The sequence below is a fragment of the Poecilia reticulata genome, chromosome 2, assembly GCF_904066995.2.
Source record: "Poecilia reticulata chromosome 2, P_reticulata-male-v2, whole genome shotgun sequence".
NCBI classification, from domain to species: Eukaryota; Metazoa; Chordata; class Actinopteri; order Cyprinodontiformes; family Poeciliidae; genus Poecilia; species Poecilia reticulata.
In genome coordinates this window covers 14630967-14651443 of record NC_088831.1, presented here as the reverse complement: position 1 = coordinate 14651443, position 20477 = coordinate 14630967, and the positions used below count along the sequence as shown (strand labels likewise).

Here is a 20477-nt window from a genome sequence, read left to right as displayed (position 1 = left end):
CTGAAGGAAAATAGAAAATGTCCCTTTTTTCTCCTTGTTTTTGTGAATATTTATGATTTATAAAGTGAAATAAGTCCTGCGGATGTGATATCACATCCATATCACATCCATACTAGAAGGTAGCAATACCTTCTAGTATTGCTACTTTACATCCAGTTTGGCCAGAATTTAAAATAAAGTTAAGAGATTTCGCCACCAGGTGGCAGCACATTAAACCTACATCAGTGGATTCATTTTTAGTGCCCTGATCAGATACTTGCAGCCCATCTTCTCAGGTTTCTGTCCATCTGTGAAGTTACTATCAACATGGTCACACAACCCGAGCACATAAACACAGCCTGGCCTGGTTGGAGGCCTGCCAATCCCATCAGGCACCTGTACGGTCAGACACAGCCACATGCTTAATCTGGCCGATTAATGAGCAGCCTTTTGTCCATTCGAGGGGTTCCTGATGGGATTAGCGTGGCACTGGGACATCTGCTGGTCAACTTCAGCTCATTACACCAAGCTGCTGCGCTTCACTCAGACCTGCAGTTCAGGAGCTACAGGTTCTGGTTGTGACCCGACGGTACCGTCCGTCTTTACTCACCAACACCATGAAGACTGGACCTTCAGAAGGCTGATGAAGGAATGAGGAGCTTGGAAAGGCTATAGGTGTTTCATGAATAAATTATGAGCTGAACAGGATGGAGTTGATGGACCTGAGATGAACGAGGAAGCAGCAAGGAAACAAAAACAGGACAAAGACAAACCACAAGAACCGGAGTCGTTACTGGAGATGATAAACTCAATTCTGCAACCAGTGAGTACAAGTATGTCTCGGTTGTGTTCAGTTTTTCATCCTGTGAACTAATCTTCCGAGGATTCAATAAAACCCTTCACCTTTTCTTACTGATTTGTTCCCATTGAGCTACTTAACCTTAAATCCAAATAAGGTCTCTACCTTCAGTTTGGTGAAGCAGGAATCCTCTTTAATGGTTATGGATACTTTAATATGGTTGAGTCAACTGGAAGCTGAAGTACAGCATGGCAGCATGGCGCTGGCCTCACCTGGCATTAGATTAACACCATCTGCTTCATCAGCACTCTGACGGCGTCAATGGAGGCCTCTGCTAATTACAGACAATAAAACAGGAGCATTATGATCAGACAAAAGGCATGGAAATAGATAAGAAGCTACACCTTTAAGCATAATAATGATAAAAAGTTGTTATATCTGTAGGTGTTAAATCCTCTAGGAATCAAATATGTGCAGTTTGAGAAAACCAAAGAGGCTGAGTGTAGAGCCCTGAGGCTCATCTCAGATAAAAGTGTGACTCATGATTTAAAAGCCATGAAGTGAAAAATGAAGCCACCTATTATTATTGAATGACTGCACTGATTTGGAGTAGTGGACAATGGTCTGGCAGAGATCCTGAAATCAGACAAGTGTTTTATGGTTTCTGCTCACACAGCTCTGTAGCTCAGTCCTACCATCCACATAACCATGACTGACAACCTCACCACGCTGACAAATGGCGACTGTGAGTCAGCCAGGCAGCCCAGTGACATCACCTTCAGTGCGAACATCAGCCCCGCCCACGGCCTACGAAGGAAACGTCTGCTGTGGCAGACCGCCGTCAGGAACATCATCGACCAGCACAACCTGTACTCTCTGAGGCTCGCCGGCGGCCTGGAGAGAGGCAGACACCGCATCACCGTCACAGACGCCTACATTGCTGACATCAACAGGTAAGACACCTGATGCCATCAGCAGGTCACATTGGGACGTTTTGGTCTTTAATTGCTTCCTTTCTGTGGTTCTGCAGGCAGATTCGCAACAAGACGACTCGTGGTAATTTTTGGCAGAAGCGCCGTTCGTCTGCAGCTCGAGTTCATCCAGCAACTCCAAGGATTTCTGTACAAACACAAGTCGCACAACGTTTGCTTACCGATGCCGACTTCTTTGTGTCATACGGATCGACGATCCGAGGCATCTTCATTCCTACCATGCAGCTAACATTCAAGTAGAGAAGCACAAACAAAAAGGTATAACAGTCTGATGTTCAACAGTTTTTAAAACTTGTGTTTCATCCGGACCACCAGGTCTGCCGACTTGGAGTTGACCTACCAGCAGTTCTCGTCAGCTCAGCGAAGAACCTCTCTGGTTGTCACTAACCTCATTGACATCTTCATCCGACTGTTCATCTCTCTGGTGATGTGGCCAACAGGCTGGGGGGCGGTGGCTTGTGACTGGCTGACTGGCCTGTCGCTCGTTCTGTGGGCGGGGGTCTGTGGGCTGGCAGTGGCAAACAAGGAGGTGATGACATCACCACAGTGGCTCCGGTATGTCTGAAACTAAAGATTGTTAACCCTTCCAACGACTTCTGATGACCAACTGCTAAAAACAAGTTTGGACCTTCCGTCCGTCCTCTCAGGTACCTGTCGGTGCTCACCTGGGTGTCTCAGACCGTCCAGGTATTGGTCGGGGTTTTCAGCTGGGCTGAAACTGATCACTCCTGGTATGTCTTCTTCACTCTGTTCTCCACCTACACCCTGTTGCCGCTGCCCCTCCCCTGGGCGATTGCTGCAGGGACAATCACCTCCACCCTACACCTCCTAGTGGATGTCTGTTGGCACTACAGCGACCAAATTCTGATCAGAAGGGTTAGAAAACTTTTATACTTCTCACCTTTTATTGCCATATGTCTTCCCTTTTCAGTCTAAATGCCTCTCCAAATTCTTTATGTCCTTTCCTTTGTCCAGGTGTTCTCAAAAGGCTTGTTGTACCTGGCGATGAACACTGCTGGTATCTTCATGAACTACCTGTCTGACCGGACTCAGCGGCAGAGTTTTCTAGAGACACGAAGATGTATTGAAGGACGAGTCCGACTGGAGAGGGAGAACCAAAGACAGGTAAAATCTTCCCCACTTAGACACATTTACTCTTACAAAAGACAAACGTGTCCAACTCCTTCGTCGTTCTCTCAGGAGCGTCTGGTAATGTCCATCTTACCACGCTTCCTGGTTCTGGAGATGATTGCAGACATGTCTGCAGTGGACGAATATCTGCTGCCTCAACAATTCCACAAAATCTACATCCACCACTACAAGGACGTCAGGTTGCCAAACACTTTTCTGATCTGCAACAAACTGCTTTTATGTGATTTACAACTTCTGTCGCACAAGTAAACATGTTCTTTGTTTGTCCAGCATCCTGTTTGCAGACATCATCGGCTTCACGTCTCTCTCTTTGATTCTTTCGGCTCAGGAACTCGTTAAAACCCTTAATGAGCTTTTTGGACGCTTTGACAGGCTGGCTGAGGTCCGGTCACCCTTTCAACAGCTTATAAAATAAAAACTGTAACCCTCCTTTGAGGATGAGGTTAAAGTTTTTCTCGTGTGTGCAGGAGCACCAGTGTTTGAGGATAAAGATCTTAGGAGACTGTTACTACTGTGTGTCTGGAGTCCCAGAGCCCCAGCGCGGCCATGCCCGCTGCTGTGTGGAGATGGGCCTCAGCATGATCAGCACCATACGGTAAGAAAACTGACACCCCAAATACCATCTGCACAGGGGTCTCTGTAACACATGAACACATGAATTGTTGCAGGTATGTCCGTCGGGAGCTGCAGCAGGAATTGGACATGCGAATTGGTGTCCACTCAGGTTCTGTCCTCTGTGGGGTGTTGGGTCTTCAGAAGTGGCAGTTTGACATCTGGAGCTGGGATGTTGACATTGCCAACTGTCTGGAAGCTGCAGGAGTGCCAGGGTCAGCAGCTTAAACCAACACCTGGTCTCCCCAGAACAGCTAGAACAACCATAGAGCCAGTTCATGTTTCCAGCGATTGGTAAAGAGATGTCTTCCTCTCTCAGCCAGGTCCACATTTCACAGGCCACTCTGGACTGTCTGGGTGGGTTCTATGAGACGGAACAGGGCCACGGCCAGGACCGGAGCGAGTTCCTACGGAAACACAACGTTGACACTTACCTTATCCGCCCGGCAACACGGGAAGAGACCCAGCCCCCTAAAGCAAGGCGCCCAAGTTATGATGAATTGACAACTTGGAGTGCTGAGTTGCCATTTGGAGACATCCTGGGGATGAACTTCGTAAGTACATGGAATATAGTTGGCAAAAATCTGGATATTTCAGGAGTCATTTGATTATTTCTTCCCTTGTCCTTCCTGTAGATCCTGGCCACTTTCACCAATGGCTCACTCACCCAGCTGCCCAATCACATCGCAGCTCAGCGTTCCGGTTCACGGGAAGTGAACAAGAGGATCCGTCAGGCAATGGAAGTGCGAAGCAGCGAGCGAATGAGGAAAGAGCACATCACCACTTTCACTCAGGTGTTCAAAGATTCCCAAATGGAGGGAAAGGTAACTTCCTGTCTGGATATTGGTTTGTTTCAGCTGTGATGGGCAGGTGGCTGATCGTAGTCCACTTCTTTTTCAGTATTCTCAGATGAGAGATGAACTCTTCAAGTCTAACATGGTGTGTTCCTTCATCCTACTGATACTGCTGATGGCCGTCCAGGTGCTAATTCCTGCCCCAAGGTATGTTTGTCCATTCACCAACAATTTTTACAGATTATGTCCTACCAAATTGTTATTGATGACATAAAATGGGTTTTTAAACTGAATCATTTCTTTTCTCTAAATGGTACACTGCTCCTCACAGACTTCTGGTGTAAATAGAATATCATCAGCATAACGGGGAACACTGAGTATTTACCCTCATTTACCAGACCAGTTCTGTTTCTGTTCAGGTGGAGTCCGATGGTGACCCAGTTCATCATCAGTGGCTTTGTCTATTTCCTGCTCCTGTTGTTGACTCTGGGGGAGGAGTTTAAACGCTGCCCCTCCCCTCTACAGTCACTCTGCTGCTGGGTTCATGAAACCAAGTACGCACGAACCATCCTCATGCTAACTGCCATAACCGTCAACTCTGTGATTGCCTCTGTGAACATCGTGAGTCTGAATATTTTGATTTTAGTCATTTTGACAGTCACAACCGCAGAATGGTTATTATCTTCATGTTGCTGGGAAACTGGATCTGCTGCTGTGAAGGTCAAAGTTTAAACACTGAAGCAAGTGAAGTTTCTTCTTCTTATCAGCTCTGGTGTGATTGGTCAGAATCCAGCGTTACTGAAGCGTTTGTGACTCTACCTCCATCCAGGTGGCCAGATATGAACATCTGTACCCATCCAGAGGTGAGAGCTCCTTCATTCTGGACTCCCAGAACATGAAGCTGAGTTTCCTACCTGTAGCATTAGCCTGTAGCAGGAACATGACAGCAGCCTTCAGCCTGTGCAGTTTTTCGTTGACAATTTGGTGGTCGCCATGGTTACATGTGCGGTTTTCGTTGACAGTTCATGGTGCTGAGCGCGGTGGTTGCCATGGTTACCTGTGCAGTGTTCCTCAGGCTGAGCTGCATGCTGCAGCTGGCCTTCCTGCTGCTGACCGCCGGTTTCTACACTTATGTCATCGAGACTCAGAGGTACGTTCAGGTGCTGTGGGACGTCTCTGAGTGGATGGACGCCTCATGCCGTCTCTTGTCTCACGTTGTCCTCCCTGTTGATCTGATCTGAGGTCAGCTCCCAGCAGCTCTGCCAGGGGGGCGTTTGTCTGGTTCTCATGACAATGTTCGCGGTCGCAGTCCTCTACAACAGCAGACAGGTAAGGCCAGCAGGACAGACTGGTCACCTAAGCTTCTGTCTTCAGCATCTCATTCTCGCTCTTCTTCGTTGGTAGCTGGAGGCCATGGCGCGGCTGGACTTCCTGTGGCGCCTGCAGGCCGAGAAGGAGGTGGAGGACATGAAGGAGCAGCGGGAGCACAACGAGTGTCTGCTGCTCAACATCCTGCCGTCCCACGTGGCTCAGCACTTCCTGGAGAGAGACACCAACAATGAGGTGACTACCTGGGCGGACCAATCCCATGATGCATCAGTCTGTCCCCTTAGCTGGATGAACCAATCTGCGGCTGTGCTTGGATGCTAGGAGCTGTACGCCCAGTCGTACCAGCGGGTCGGGGTTCTGTTTGCCTCGCTGCCCGGGTTCTCAGACTTCTATGAGCAGAAGGAACTGGTCCATCAACACGTCGAGTGTCTGCGGCTCCTCAACCACATCATCAGCGACTTTGACGAGGTCAGAATGGCTCAATGGGGAGTCCAAACTTTATGAGAAAACTGGCAAACTTAAAGCATGAATTCACTAAATTAAGACTACACTAAAGCTAAAAGAACTCTGTGTTTCAGCTTTTAAGAAATTATTGACTTAAGACAAACTCCTGTATCTTGCCGAAAAATTACTTGTCAGTTTTTCCTTATTTCAAGTGTACTAAGATATCAGTTGTTCTCTATTTTTGTTGGACAATTTTTACCATTCTTTACTCGTGCTCAGCCTCAGTGGCCAAACAAAATAATTTCCGGGCCTCAAACGGCCCCCGGGCCAGACGTTGGCCCACCCTGATTAACCAACCTGCCCGTTGCTGCAGCTGCTGGACGAGTGTTACTTCCAGGAGGTGGAGAAGATCAAAACCATCGGCAGCTCCTATATGGCCGCCTCTGGCCTGTCACCTGCCCGACAGGTGAGTGTCCTCCTGCCTCGACTCGGCGCTGCGGCCGGTTGCTAACGGCGATGTGTCCATCAGGAGAGTGTCGACGGCTGGCGTCACCTCAGTGAGCTGGTGCTGTTTGCTCTGGCCATGCAGGAAACGCTGCGGCAGATCAACACACAGACTGGGAACCAGTTCCAGCTCAGAGTTGGTGGGGGCAGAAACAAACACACACACACACACGTGCGCGCGCGCGGGCACGCACGCGCACACACACACACGCATGCACACACAGAGACGGAAAGAATTTCCTTTCAAATTCTCACTTTATTTAAAAAACTATTTTCAAATATTTATATTTAATTTAGGATCATATTTGTTTTTGTTTCTTATAAATTAGATTTTTTTATTTTATTTTATGTATATCTTATTAGTTTTTTCAATTCCAGTATTTCCTGTTTATTTTATTCCATAAATTATAATAAGTTTTAAAATTATTTAAATTTTTTAATTGTTTCAATCTTCATGCAATTCTCTCTCTGGCCTCCAGGTGTCGCCCACGGCCCGGTGATCGCAGGTGTGATCGGCGCCACCAAGCCGCAGTACGACATCTGGGGGGCGACGGTGAACATGGCGAGCCGGATGGAGAGCACCGGGGTCAGCGGGAGGATCCAGGTGAGCGCACCTATCTGTGGGAGGAGCTTATGCAGTCATCCTCATCATCATCTTCATCTCCTTCAGGTACCAGAAGCCACCAGCTGCATTTTGGTGGAGCAGGGCTTCTTACGGCAGCTCAGAGGGGACATTCATGTGAAAGGCATCAGTGAGCGTCATGGAAAGGTCGGTAGTTCACCTCCAAGTCGGGGCGTAAAGGTGAGGCTCTGACTCGTCTCCTCCTCCAGGTTCGGACGTTCTTTGTGAGCGATCGGGACGAGCGGTCCAGCTTCGTTGAGCGCGGCGGTGGGCGGGGCTTCAGCATGAACAGGAACACGCTGGGAGCAGTGGTCTACAGCCTGGTGCAGGCCAGGAAGAGGGAGAGGCTGAGGGAGGAGAACGGGGGCTTCCACCTGGTAGAAGCCTCATGATTTTCAAAACAAAAGCCTTCCTGTGACAGATCTCAACAGAGCATTGAAGGCAGATTTTCACACATAAAACCCAAAGAAATGTTCAGACTAATGCTTTTGACTCTTTACCTCAAAGTTCTTCTTCTGTTCTGACAAACTGAGGACAACAAGCTGATCCTTCCTGACCCGACATGACTGGATCTGACCCGACCCAACTGGACCCAACCTCCAGATGAAGCCATAAAGACACGTTGCTCAGTGTTAGGTTATTTTTTACTGTTGGAAGGAGCTATAGCTTTGAAATGTAAATGTTTGGAGGTCATTGTTGTATTTTTGTATCATTTTAATTTCCAAAATGTAAAATAAAATCATGTAAAAGGTGTAAGTGAATTTATTGGGAGTGGAGTTCCTCAGGGCTGTGTGTTCGGTCCCCTGCTGTAGCTCTGCTCAGTTAAAGGTTTCACATTAAAACGCCGCGCTCCGCTGCATCATCTCCATGGTAACCAACAGCAGAGTATTTGTGGATGTTCCTGAGCTCTTGAGGGCAAATCGAATCGATTTGCCGTGAATCACATGAAGCTCAGAGCGAGGCGCCGCTGATGTGAGTCAGGATCCAAACAAAATCCGATCCTTACTGCTGAAGAAAGAAAAGAATATTAAAGATTTAAACTGAATCTGTGAAAGAAAATCAGTTCAGCAGAGCGGGTCAAAGGTCATCCTCAGTGAGGTTACAGACCCATCAGCAGGGATTATGAACACATGATTTTAGGTTGAGGTTTAAACACAGGATCATGTTTTATGAAATTAAAATATGTACATATTTACTCAGATTATTTTTGTCTAGTATTGAAATTAATTTGATGATCAGAAACTTTTAAGTTGAATAAAAAACAAAAACGAAAGAAATTTGAAAAAATTAAAATACTTTCTTACTGTGTGAATATTTCACTTATTGATAATGAGAGGTGTGAATGAATGTGTGTCTTTAGTTTATGGATGTAAACTGTTGATGGATTTAAATAATATTTTATGATTTATATATTTTTTCTGCATATTGAGCGTTTTATTGTATTTTTATGATTAATAGTCGTTTTTACTCTTCATGTCTGCAGCACGTGACCTCACGCCTCTAAACCCGTTACCTAAGCTGTACTGTACTGACCTTTGACCCCCAGCTGTGAATAATTAGCCTGCAGAGGCATGTAATAAGTTTATGATCAAAGTTCTGACTGTGGTGGGTCGTCGGCCCGACTGCAGCGTCGCTTCTCCTCACATGACTGGAACAGAACCGACTCCGGTTGGACCGCAGGTTCTGGGAGGAGCAAAAGGAGGGGCCTTCCTCTGAAGGAGCTTCATCAACACCAGCAGGATGGAGACCAGCAGGAACAGAACCATGGCCGACTCTCAGAACCACACCGGCTCGGATGAGCTCATCTTCTTCGTGAATGGAAGGAAGGTAAGACGGGTCGGTTCTGGTTCTGGTGAAACTCAGGAGTTCAGTCTGATGGATCCCATGCTGCATGTTGACCCACTGATACCAGGCTTGGTTCTATTGACCCGAGAAAATATTCATTAATCATCTGCAGTTTGGAAAAAACAGAAAATATTCAGAAAGGATTTATGTGATCTGATAAATCATCTGGTTCTGGTTTCAGACCCAATCTGTCCTTTACTGAGGCTCCAGTTTAGTTTAGTTTATTGAAATCTAGACTTTTTTTTATTTTTATTTATTTTATTTAAATTTATTTATTAGTCATATTGAATTCAATTTTAGTTTTTCCTCATTTAATTATTTGTTATTTTTTAATATTTGTCAAGTTATTTTAATTTATTTATTATTTTGAAATGTTTATTTATTACATTTAAGAATTTATTATTTTTTTATTTTTAAAACAACTCTTGCTACAGTAGGTCTGAATTTTATAAATCAGGTTTTATTTGGAAAATCTAGAATACATTTTTTGTTTATTTTATTTCATTTAGTTTTCATTTATTTATTTATTATTACTTTAAATCATTTATTAATGTTTATTTGTTTATATTTTTATTCTGTTAACTGTTGCAGATTGTTGAAACGAACCCCGACCCTGAGATGACTCTGCTGACGTACCTGAGGAGAAAATGTAAGATCTGACCCACAATTTATCAGCAGCAAGTTAAAGTCCAACATTTACACCAACTTCCTGTCAGGTTAGAGAACCACACACCAATCAGAGAGCAGGACTTATGTCGACAATAATAAGAGTTCAGATCTGAAAACAGATTTATCATCTTCCAGGAGTCGACATCAGGACGATAAGGACTAATGCAGCATGAATATTATTTAAATATCTGTGACGCAAAGCAAAGGTTGGATTTCTGGCGTTGGGTTCAGTCGAGGTTTGAGTTTAGAGTCGATCAGGTTGAAGACGTTCTGTTCCAGCATTTCTTCATCTTTAAGGCAAAACAGGGAATCAGTGATGAAGATTTAAATGAGGGAAGATGTGGGACCAATGATGGACCCCTGAGGAACAACAGAATGAACTGACAGTACAACTAGAAAAAGGTCAGAGGTCAGAGAGAGACTGATGGAGAGGAAGATTGGGTCAATAGAATGAAAGAGGAAAAAACCTGCAGGACGATGAGACAAAAGGGAGTTTGAGGAGAGGCATGATATTTAGCATCTTGAGAAGGACCAGAGATCGTTTCATGATGTTGGACATTGTGAGATTTAAGTCTCAAACTTTGAAAGGTGATTTCCCTCTTCAGGTCTCTGGTTGAAGAGGTTTGGACTTCCTCTGATTTAGATCTGATTTAGATATTCAGGATTGTAGTTTTTTGTATCTTAAACATTGAGAACATGATCAGTCAGGAGGTCAGAGTGAAGTTTTGACCAGTTCTGTCAATGATACCCTGATTTGTACATTAACTCGCAGTGTGTGTCCCTCAGTGGGGCTGACAGGAACCAAGCTGGGCTGTGCTGAAGGGGGATGTGGCGCCTGCACCGTCATGCTGTCCAGATACCAGGCGGAGCCGCAGCAGCTGCTGTATCCTTCGCTGGGTGAATGAAGCGTGCCTGGACTGCGGTCATGTGCTTCCATCTGACTTCTGAGCCTTTTCACACCAACAAACTGATGTCACAGCTGCTCAATGGACTGTTGTCTTCAACTGATATCAGACATTACGCCGTGAACGCCTGCCTCGCACCCCTGTGCTCGCTACACCTGGTTGCCGTGACAACGGTGGAGGGAATTGGCAGTGTGGCGAGAAAGTTGCACCCTGTACAGGTGAGAACAGGTGTCACCGTCTGAAGCTCAGTCAGTGGCATTAACGTCTGTCTCTGTTCAGGAACGGATCGCCAAGTCTCACGGCTCTCAGTGCGGTTTCTGCACTCCGGGAATCGTCATGTCAATGTACGCACTTCTGAGGAACAACCCCACTCCAAACATGGCCGACGTGGAGGAGGCCTTCCAAGGTTGTTGTTATGGGAGGCATCAGACTCTGACTCTCATCTTAGTCTGAGTCGTTTTCAATGCAGTAATGAAAATAATCTTTACTTTCAGGAAATCTGTGCCGCTGTACAGGATACAGACCAATTCTGGAGGGATACAAGACATTCACGGTGGTACGAACAGATGACTTAAAGGTTTCGGTAACTTTACCATGTCTGTACCAACATAGGGACCTTGAGCTGTCACCATGGAGACAGCAACGACTACCAGGTGTAAAAAAACCATGAGAGAGTAGCAACCAGATACACTGACAGCAGCAAATTCCAGCTGTCCACATGAAGACAGTGACCATTTTTAAAGCACTAACCTCCTGGTGTCACTTATTGTGTTCTTCTAGGAAGGCGGATGTTGTGGAGGCAAAGGAAAAAATGGCTGCTGTATGGCTAATGGGAACAGAGATTTCCAAGGGTCAAAGGACAAACCAGAGGCAAGCCTCATTAAAAGCTGACATCAGTACGAATATCTTTGGTTTGACCAGCACTAAATGCACATTATTTCACAGGAGGCCACATCTCTGTACAACACAGCAGACTTTGAGCCGTACGATCCCACACAGGAAGTCATCTTCCCTCCTGAACTCATGGTGAGGAACGCAAAACCTCGGGAGATTCATTCAAAGACGTAAAACAAAGAAAAATACCACGAATCTGGCATATAAACCAGACTATCATCTGTGCACAGTTGAACACAGTCTTTTGTTTCAGTCAAAAATCTAAATATGAGGGAACTGGAGCAGTCCCCCGGTGTACTACAGTACTACAGTAGTATACTACTACAGTAATACCTGCTGTAGTATCACTACTTTTACTCTAATTTTACACTTTGAGTGAGGAAATTCTACACTGCCAAGTTATTTTAACCCTTCACTGATTATGTACTGAATGATTTAAACCTTTCTTCTTGCCTTTCTCCCACAGAATCTGTCTAAAGGTCAAAGATCATCACGTTCTCTGTGTTTCCATGGAGACCGGACAACATGGCTGCAGCCAGAGAGTCTGGATGAGCTTCTGCTCCTGAAGTGGAAACATCCAGACGCCCGACTGGTGGTAGGAAACACTGAAGTGGGTGAGTTAGTTCCTTCCTTCCTTCCTTCCTTCCTTCCTTCCTTCCTTCCTTCCTTCCTTCCTTCCTTCCTTCCTTCCTTCCTTCCTTCCTTCCTTCCTTCCTTCCTTCCTTCCTTCCTTCCTTCCTTCCTTCCTTCCTTCCTTCCTTCCTTCTTCCTTCTTCCTTCCTTCCTTCCTTCCTTCCTTCCTTCCTTCCTTCCTTCCTTCCTTCCTTCCTTCCTTCCTTCCTTCCTTCCTTCCTTCCTTCCTTCCTTCCTTCCTTCCTTCCTTCCTTCCTTCCTTCCTTCCTTCCTTCCTTCCTTCCTTCCTTCCTTCCTTCCTTCTTTCCTTCCTTCCTTCCTTCCTTCCTTCCTTCCTTCCTTCCTTCCTTCCTTTTGTCCATCTATCCATCCATCCATTCATCCATCTATCCATCCATCCATTCATCCATTCATTCATCCTACAGGCATTGAAGTTAAATTTAAAAACATGGTGTACCCTGTGATCTTGGCTCCTGGTTTCATCGCTGAGCTGAATGCAGTGACTCACACTGAGGATGGTGAGAATGATTCTTCCTAAAGAACCACAAACATCATAAACTTGGTTCATTTTAACACTAAAAGTCCTAAATATACAACACAAGACGTGACTAAGCATCCTCTGGTCTTTAGGCATCGTGTTTGGTGCAGCATGCACCCTCAGCCACATGGGGGCGGTGCTGAAAGAGGCCGTTCAGACTCTTCCTCCTCATCAGACTGAAGTCTTCCAGGCCGTCTTGGAGCAGCTGCGATGGTTTGCAGGACAGCAGATCCGTAATGTAGCTGTGAGTTTCTAAAGAGCGTTCAGACCATCTGATATCATCTCGCAGGAGTACAGTCTGTGTAACTGGTTGTGTTTTCAGGCCATTGGTGGAAACATCATGACAGCCAGTCCCATATCAGACCTCAACCCTGTGTTTATGGTGGCGGGCTGTAAACTCACACTGAGGGACAAAGGTAGAACTTTTTCAGTTCTGTTTCTGTGTGAAAATGATTCCAGACTACTAAAGATGCAGCCACTAAGAGACAAAATGTCCTGATGTCACACTGTCTCTGTTTGTCAAAGGGGCGGAGCTTAAGCAACCTTTAGTCAAGAGTCCAAACTGGATGTCTTTCTGCATGTAAACAGCCTGTTACATAAGTTTTCACCAGAGCTTGATCAACAGAGATTTAATGTTTTCTGACTCCAGTGAAGCCTGAAAGGACAAAAGGTTCATGAGTAATTCAGTGTGAACTTCTCATTCAGGTCTTTGCAGATGATTAACAGCAAATCCCACATTAATCTCTTTAAAAACAGAGATGGGTAAACCTTTGTTCTTCTTGCTGCTTCAGTAAAATCTCTGAGGTGCTGTCAATGAAAGCACCTCTATAGAACAGGAAGTTCATCAGTTTGATGGAAAGATATCAGCAATGACCCCATAGAGGCATCTAATGTTGCCTAATCTGGGTCATCAATGTACAGACGATGTCCTCTGGACAGATGAGACCAACATAGAGATGTTGGACTATTATGGACAGAACCAACTGTAAAGCACGGTGGTGGAAGGGTGATGCGAGTTCATTCTACAGCTACAGGACCTGAACACTTAGTGGTCATTGAGTAGACTATGAAGCTCTCTGGAGCCAAACGTTATGAAAACATTTCCATTTTCCTATGGCTGTTTATTAATTGTGATCCTTCACTTCTCCCTCCACTAGATGGCAGTCGGGAGGTTCAGATGGACGACAGTTTCTTCACAGGTTACAGGAAGACAACCGTAAGACCTCAGGAGATTCTGATCTCTATACTCATCCCATACAGCAAGAAGGTTGGTGTCACATCAGAACTATGGTCTCTCACTAAACTATCATGAATGTCTTGAGACCCAAATCTAACTCTGGTTGTCCTCCGCTGCTAACCTTCTCTGTCTTTCATCCTGACTTTCTCCTTTGTGGCATCTGACCTTTCCTCTGTCCACAGTGTCAGTTCGTCTCAGCTTTCAAGCAGTCCCCACGCCGTGAGGATGACATCAGCATCGTCACCGCAGCGATGAGCGCTATCTTCTCTCCTGGGACTGATATAGTTAAGGACCTGAGGTTCAGTTATGGCGGCATGGCGCCGGTGACGGTACTGGCCAAAAAGACAGCAAACCGACTGCTGGGAAAGTAAGAACTGAAGGGTAAAGATCAAACCATTAGAGGAAGATTGGATTCAACAGTGTGTTGCCTTATGCAGGCAGTGGGGGGAGGAGCTTCTTCAGGAGGCTTGCTCCTCTTTGGCTAAGGAGATGAGCCTTGACCCCTCTGCACCTGGTGGCATGGTGACATACCGCCAAACCCTGACCCTAAGCCTTTTCTACAAGTTCTACCTGACGGTTCTGAAGAAGCTCAGATTGCAGGTTTGTCTCATTGAGTTCAACTTCTTCCATCTAATGAAACTAAAACCAGACAGTCTTTTAAGATTTGTTATTCTGTCAGGGTCTGAATGTGCAGGAGGTTAGTTCAGAGTGTCTGAGTGCCACAGAGATTTACCATCCAGACACACCGTCCAGCGTTCAGGTCTACCAGGTAAAGCAAACACACTTCCACCATGCAGAGAAACACACTTAATGTCCAGGAGTGTAATTCTCTGCTCCACCTCCAGGCGGTGCCAGAGGGGCAGAACCAGGATGACATGGTGGGCCGTCCCATAATGCACCTGTCAGCCCTGAAGCAGGCCACAGGTGAGGCAGTTTACTGTGATGATGTGCCTCTCTACGAGAACGAGCTTTACCTGGCCCTCATCACCAGCACCAAAGCTCACGCTAGGATACTGTAAGACACGCTGCAGTCACACCTGGACAGTAACACACACCTGGACAGTAACACTCACCTGTCCGGTCTCACCTGCCGTGTGTTCGCTACAGCTCTGTGGACGTATCAGTGGCAGAGCGGTGTCCCGGAGTCGTCTGCTGTCTTTTTGCCAGTGACATTCCCGGTAGTAACATAACTGGAGTAAGACAAGATGAGACGGTCTTTGCTGACGGCCAGGTGTGTTTCTGTCAGACCGACTAATCAGGTGGTTCTGTCATGTTCAGGTTAATGATGCGTCTGTTGTTTTCACAGGTGACCTGTGTGGGTCACATTATCGGTGCTGTGGTGGCCGACTCCCAGCTTCATGCTCAGAGAGCTGCCAAAGCTGTGAAGATTCAGTATGAAGAGCTGAAGCCCATCATCACCATCCAGGTGAGACCAGAAACACCTGAACGCTCAGCAGTAATCAGTGTAGAACTCACAAAACCACAGTTTTGTTTCCTTTAACAGGAAGCCATCACCACCCAGTCCTTCTATGAACCAATCAGAACCATCCAGAACGGAGACCTGGAAGCAGGCTTTAAACAAGCTGATTATATACTGGAGGGTAAAACAACCAGTCCACTGACCTCCATCTGGTTAATCAGATATTAATTAATGACTGTCTCTTAGGTGAGATCCATATGGGAGGTCAGGAGCATTTTTACCTGGAGACAAACGTCACTCTAGCTGTTCCCCGAGAAGAAGATGGAGAAATGGAGCTCTTCATTTCCAGCCAATCGCCTTCTGATTCTCAGGTAACACTCGGAAATCTCTGCAAAGTGGAAGCGGTCAGCCATGTTTGGAAACTAAAACCACAAATATCTTCTCAACTACAGTTTCTTCTGACAAACCTAAGTTTAAATGTTCATTTTCATTCAGAGTAGAAAGTGTCAACCAAGAATTCGCCACCTAAAAGCCTTCCTATCTGGAGATGCAACTCACATGACACATTTTTGTTTGTCTCTTGTTCTCTAGTCTTTTGTAGCAAAGGCCTTGGGTGTCCCGTCAAATAGGATTCTGGTACGAGTTAAGAGGATGGGTGGAGGGTTTGGAGGAAAGGAAAGTCGGACCACCGTGTTGTCCACCGTTGTTGCTGTGGCAGCAAACAAGTAGGTGTACCCTCGTTTCATGTTAAAATCTGAAACTCCAAAGATTTAAAGAGCTTTGTGTGTTTCAGGTTGAAGAGACCTGTCAGGTGTATGCTGGATAGAGATGAGGACATGCTGATCACTGGAGGTCGTCATCCGTTCTACGGGAAATACAAAGTATACATAGTTCACCTAAGCTTCTGATTTTTGTAACATTATTGGGTTGATTTGAGGTTCACTTCTCATTTCTGTCGTAGGTTGGTTTCCTCCAGAGTGGGAAGGTTGTCGCTCTGGATGTGACTTTCTATAGCAATTCAGGAAACTCCATGGATCTCTCCCTGGCAGTGAGTTTCATCCACAACCAGGATTTCTCTTCTTTTTGTCACACGCTATGCTGACGATACTTTGCTTCTTTGTACTCTCAGATTATGGAGCGTGCTCTGTTCCACATGGAAAATTCATACCGTATACCAAACGTGCGTGGCCAAGGCTTCCTGTGTCGCACCAACCTCCCATCCAACACAGCCTTCAGAGGCTTTGGAGGGCCTCAAGGCATGATGGTGGCTGAGAACTGGATTACAGATGTGGCTCATAGTCTGGGCCGCTCACCTGAGGAGGTCTGTCCATGAATAAATGTCTGAGCATCTGGACTGTGGTGTAGGAGTGTCCAGTTAATGTGTTGATCCCTTACAGGTGCGCCGGTTGAACCTGTACTTGGAGGGAGAGTCAACGCCCTACAATCAGATCCTGCATGGGCTCACATTGGATCGCTGCTGGGATGAGTGTCTGTCACGATCTGAATACGAACAACGACGAGCTGCTGCTGATCTCTTTAACAGGTAAAACTAATGAATCTGAAGGAAACGTTTAGCTACAAACTGACAACAACTAGGCTGATGGATGTTTCTGACGAGTTTTGGCCTCCTTTACTTCCTTCACTCTATATGACCAGAGTGAAGTTGTGCATATAAAGGTTTTTGTTCTTCATTTCAGACAGAACCGGTGGACCAAACGAGGACTTGCGATCGTGCCCACTAAGTTTGGCATCAGCTTTACAGCCACCTTCCTCAATCAGGTTCACTCTGCTGTTCTATGATCTGCTGCAGGTCAAGCAGTTTTTGAGCAATCTAAGGACTTTATTAATGAATAAGTTTGACCTACTGTGTTCTTTGTCTTCAGGCTGGAGCTCTCGTCCACATCTACAGAGACGGCTCTGTGTTGTTGACTCATGGAGGGACAGAGATGGGACAGGGACTCCACACCAAGATGGTCCAGGTGCAGAACTGAAAAAACAACTTGTTAACACACAACCCTCTTTAAATCATCAATCACATGTTTTCAGCTGCTTATTTTACCTTATTTAAGAAGGAACTGCCCCGCTTTATGGCCATCAAAAAACAGAAACATCCTAGAAATAAAACAAAGTTCTGTATAAAGGTGCTATGTTAAGCTAAAGTAAGTTCAGCATTGTGTGCATCTGAACTGTCTCCAGGTGGCCAGCATGGTTCTGGGTATTCCCTGTTCAAAGATTTTCATCTCAGAGACCAGCACCAACACCGTGGCCAACACCAGCCCCACCGCTGCATCCGCATCCTCCGACCTCAATGGGGCGGCCGTTCAGAAGGCCTGCGAGACTCTGCTGAAGCGCCTGGAGCGGTTCAAGACCAAGAATCCCAAAGGATCATGGGAGGACTGGGTGAGCAGAACCAAGAGATCACACGGCTTTGTTGTTTCTGTTTATTTAGTCTAGATGAAACCAACATCTTGGGTCTTTTAAATATCTAATGTTGGTTTGTGTTTTCTAGGTGAATGCTGCTTACTTCGACAGAGTCAACCTCAGTGCCAACGGCTTTTACAAGTGAGATTTCAAGTTCAGTCATTGCTTTGATTTGAGTTCAACCAAACTGGAAGGGTTTCCTTTGCTTCATTAGGACTCCAGATCTGGGCTATGACTTTGACACAAACTCAGGCAGGGCCTTCAACTACTACAGCTATGGAGTGGCTTGTTCAGAGGTGGAGATAGACTGTCTGACTGGAGCTCACAAGGTATGGATTTTCTTTATACTTTAACCCTAAGATTACTTTCAGTCTGTTACTGATTAGACTTTTCTCGTCATTTTGTGTGGCAGAACTTGAGCACCACTATAGTGATGGACGTAGGTCACAGTTTAAATCCAGCCATCGACATCGGACAGGTAGGTCATCAAACACTCTTCTGTGGTTCAACTGGATCACCGCTCTGGTCTACATCTTCTCCTCTGGCTGCAGGTTGAGGGGGGCTTCATGCAGGGTCTGGGCCTCTTCACGCTGGAGGAGCTCCACTACTCCCCTCAGGGGGTTCTCCTCACTCGGGGTCCTGGTTCCTACAAGATTCCTGCCTTTGGCGACATTCCCACTCAGCTGACCGTCTCGCTGCTCCGAGATGCTCCCAATGAAAAGGCCATCTTTGCCTCCAAGGTAACACCCCCAGACAGAAACATCTCTGCTCTCCTACAGGGTAGGACATTTTAAACTGACTGTCTCTCTACCAGGCGGTGGGTGAACCTCCTCTCTTTTTGGCGGCATCTGTTTTTTACGCCATCAAAGATGCCATCAGAGCCGCCCGGGCGGAGTCACGAATGATGGGACCCTTTAGGCTGGACAGTCCGGCCTCAGCAGAACGGATCCGCAATGCCTGTTGTGACCGATTCACCAAACTGGTAAGAAAACCTCCAGGAGCATGTTTCAGTGATGCAGACATAAAAACCTTTCTGATTGTTTGGTTCTGCTGGTTTCCTCCCAGTGCCCTCCAGCTGAGCCAGGAACCTTCACCCCCTGGTCTGTACGGGTGTAGAGGACGATTTGGTCTCAGAAGCTGTGATCGTCTCATCAAGTCCTGGTGTAATGGAGGTTCTGGATATTTTGGATGATACAGAGAACCTCTGAGGTTCTGGGAGCATTTCCACAAATCTTCCCTCAATAAATCCACTTCGTCTAATTTCACCATCTGTAAGGACAAATGTGAGCTACATGACGATGACTGTGTCTAGAGAAAATAAAACTTGATGAAACCTGCTTGAGTTTCAGTGTTATCCTTCAATAGACGGGTCAGAACAGAGCTGCATTCTGATTTCTGCCCAGCAGGGGGAGCTGCTGTTTGAGAAAACATCAGTTTGGATGAAAGCGAGGCAGGCAGGTTTCTATTAAACTTCTTTTATAGATGAGATCTGTAATTTATAGATGAGATCTGTAGTTTTAGGTGTAGGAAGATTCCTCCTTTCAGGTGCTCCCCTCACTGATGTCACGTCCTGTTTTAGAGTCACATTATATTAAATCAGCTTAAAAAACATATTTTAAACATGAATATTAGCATCTTCAGTGACCATATAAGGTATTCCTGACAGCTGCATCATGTGATGTGGTTGCCAGGCGATTTAGTTGATCTTTAGATTTAAAGTTCAAACCAGAAGTTTACATACACCCAATACAAAGACACGGCAGCCATTTTTTCTTGCTCTTTAACGTTACATCAGACAAATCTTCTCTTATTTCAGGTTATTTAGAAAATTACTTCTATTTACTAAATGCCAGAAAACTTAACAAGATCAGTTGGTTTAGTTGTTCACAAATGAAGAGGTTAATTTTTGGAGGTCTGATGTGACTAAAGCAGAACTGTTTGGTTATAATGATCATTGCTACATTTGGAGGAAAACAGGGAAGTTTACCATCCACACTGTGAAGTATGGGGGTGGCAGCATCATGCTGTGGGCTGTTTTACTGAAGGAGTGTGGTGGGATGGTGTTCCAACCTCCCCCACTCTGTGCACCGGGTGTAGCAAGAGGCGCACCGTTGATTGGTGGGCTGGGCAGATGCCTTTAAAGTTGGGCAGGCCGCTGCAAGGTGTGTGTGTCTTTGTTTCCTCCACTGTCTGTACAATTGGCGGCTGCATGTTGGCTGGTGTTTGATTGGCTAGTCTGAGATCGTAAGTGCCAGTTTTGCTATCCGTGGCTGGGATCATGGTTGGTTTTTGGGTGCTACACCTGTCGTGCGTTTCTGCAGTGTGGCTCTGCTGGCGTTGCCGGCTGCAGCTGGAGGTTGTTGTGGCGTGCGGCTTCCATCTGGTCCTCACCTGCTGACCTGCTGACCTGCTCCCTCCCGGTTTAGGCTGTGTTTCCACCCCTGGGTTAGCTACCTGCCATTTAGTTTTTGATTTCTTTTATCTGTATCCACCGTTAATGGGTTTTCTGTTTCAGGCAACTGATTGTGTTTAGAGCTGCAGCGCTTTGGACGCTCTGCTGTCTTGTCTTCCCGTTGTTTGTTTGGGCAGCTCTCCACTAAACCTGTTGCGGATTGAGCAGGCTGTGTGGGCGGGGCATTACTCCTCTGGCCCCATAGAAGGACACTTGGAATTTAATGACGACTCGTT

The 20477-nt window shown here is 46.1% G+C and overlaps 2 protein-coding genes across 3 annotated transcripts; both read left to right on the top strand.

The window, feature by feature from the left end:
- The first annotated feature begins 69 nt into the window (after nucleotides 1-69).
- On the top strand, nucleotides 70-7983 carry LOC103481184 (adenylate cyclase type 8). 2 transcript variants are annotated; one of them, XM_008436496.3, is made up of 24 exons: nucleotides 70-802; nucleotides 1455-1731; nucleotides 1809-2006; nucleotides 2086-2325; nucleotides 2418-2646; nucleotides 2746-2895; nucleotides 2971-3101; nucleotides 3193-3304; nucleotides 3390-3517; nucleotides 3591-3749; nucleotides 3854-4088; nucleotides 4170-4358; nucleotides 4435-4535; nucleotides 4748-4949; nucleotides 5096-5191; nucleotides 5351-5478; nucleotides 5576-5657; nucleotides 5733-5891; nucleotides 5979-6125; nucleotides 6475-6567; nucleotides 6631-6745; nucleotides 7085-7209; nucleotides 7276-7374; nucleotides 7437-7983. In XM_008436496.3, the coding sequence occupies exons 2-24, from the start codon at nucleotides 1487-1489 to the stop codon at nucleotides 7617-7619; spliced, it is 3546 nt and encodes a 1181-aa protein (XP_008434718.2). In that variant the 5' UTR covers nucleotides 70-802; nucleotides 1455-1486; the 3' UTR covers nucleotides 7620-7983. The 2 variants fall into 2 exon arrangements, with proteins under 2 accessions (XP_008434718.2, XP_081468922.1); XM_081612796.1 differs by lacking the exons at nucleotides 6631-6745; nucleotides 7276-7374; nucleotides 7437-7983.
- A 576-nt stretch (nucleotides 7984-8559) lies between these two features.
- Nucleotides 8560-19126, top strand: xdh (xanthine dehydrogenase). Its single transcript, XM_081612767.1, has 35 exons — nucleotides 8560-9054; nucleotides 9664-9721; nucleotides 10528-10624; nucleotides 10756-10864; nucleotides 10926-11052; nucleotides 11141-11202; nucleotides 11427-11516; nucleotides 11592-11672; nucleotides 12007-12154; nucleotides 12599-12691; nucleotides 12804-12955; nucleotides 13034-13127; nucleotides 13869-13978; nucleotides 14131-14315; nucleotides 14386-14548; nucleotides 14628-14717; nucleotides 14794-14963; nucleotides 15056-15179; nucleotides 15255-15374; nucleotides 15453-15549; nucleotides 15615-15739; nucleotides 15960-16093; nucleotides 16162-16249; nucleotides 16330-16416; nucleotides 16498-16689; nucleotides 16766-16911; nucleotides 17066-17147; nucleotides 17252-17347; nucleotides 17565-17768; nucleotides 17878-17930; nucleotides 18004-18118; nucleotides 18202-18267; nucleotides 18341-18529; nucleotides 18604-18771; nucleotides 18855-19126. The coding sequence occupies exons 1-35, from the start codon at nucleotides 8968-8970 to the stop codon at nucleotides 18903-18905; spliced, it is 4053 nt and encodes a 1350-aa protein (XP_081468893.1). The 5' UTR covers nucleotides 8560-8967; the 3' UTR covers nucleotides 18906-19126.
- Nucleotides 19127-20477: the final 1351 nt, after the last annotated feature.

Excerpts from the sequence above, each read along its gene's own strand:
- LOC103481184 (XM_008436496.3), top strand. The coding sequence starts at position 1,487 with ATGACTGACAACCTCACCACGCTGACAAATGGCGACTGTGAGTCAGCC. Across the intron at positions 1,732-1,808 it reads TACATTGCTGACATCAACAG|GCAGATTCGCAACAAGACGA; the intron begins GTAAGACACCTG and ends GTGGTTCTGCAG. Across the intron at positions 5,892-5,978 it reads AGAGAGACACCAACAATGAG|GAGCTGTACGCCCAGTCGTA; the intron begins GTGACTACCTGG and ends CTTGGATGCTAG.
- xdh (XM_081612767.1), top strand. The coding sequence starts at position 8,968 with ATGGAGACCAGCAGGAACAGAACCATGGCCGACTCTCAGAACCACACC. Across the intron at positions 12,155-12,598 it reads GGTAGGAAACACTGAAGTGG|GCATTGAAGTTAAATTTAAA; the intron begins GTGAGTTAGTTC and ends TTCATCCTACAG. Across the intron at positions 13,128-13,868 it reads ACTCACACTGAGGGACAAAG|ATGGCAGTCGGGAGGTTCAG; the intron begins GTAGAACTTTTT and ends TCCCTCCACTAG.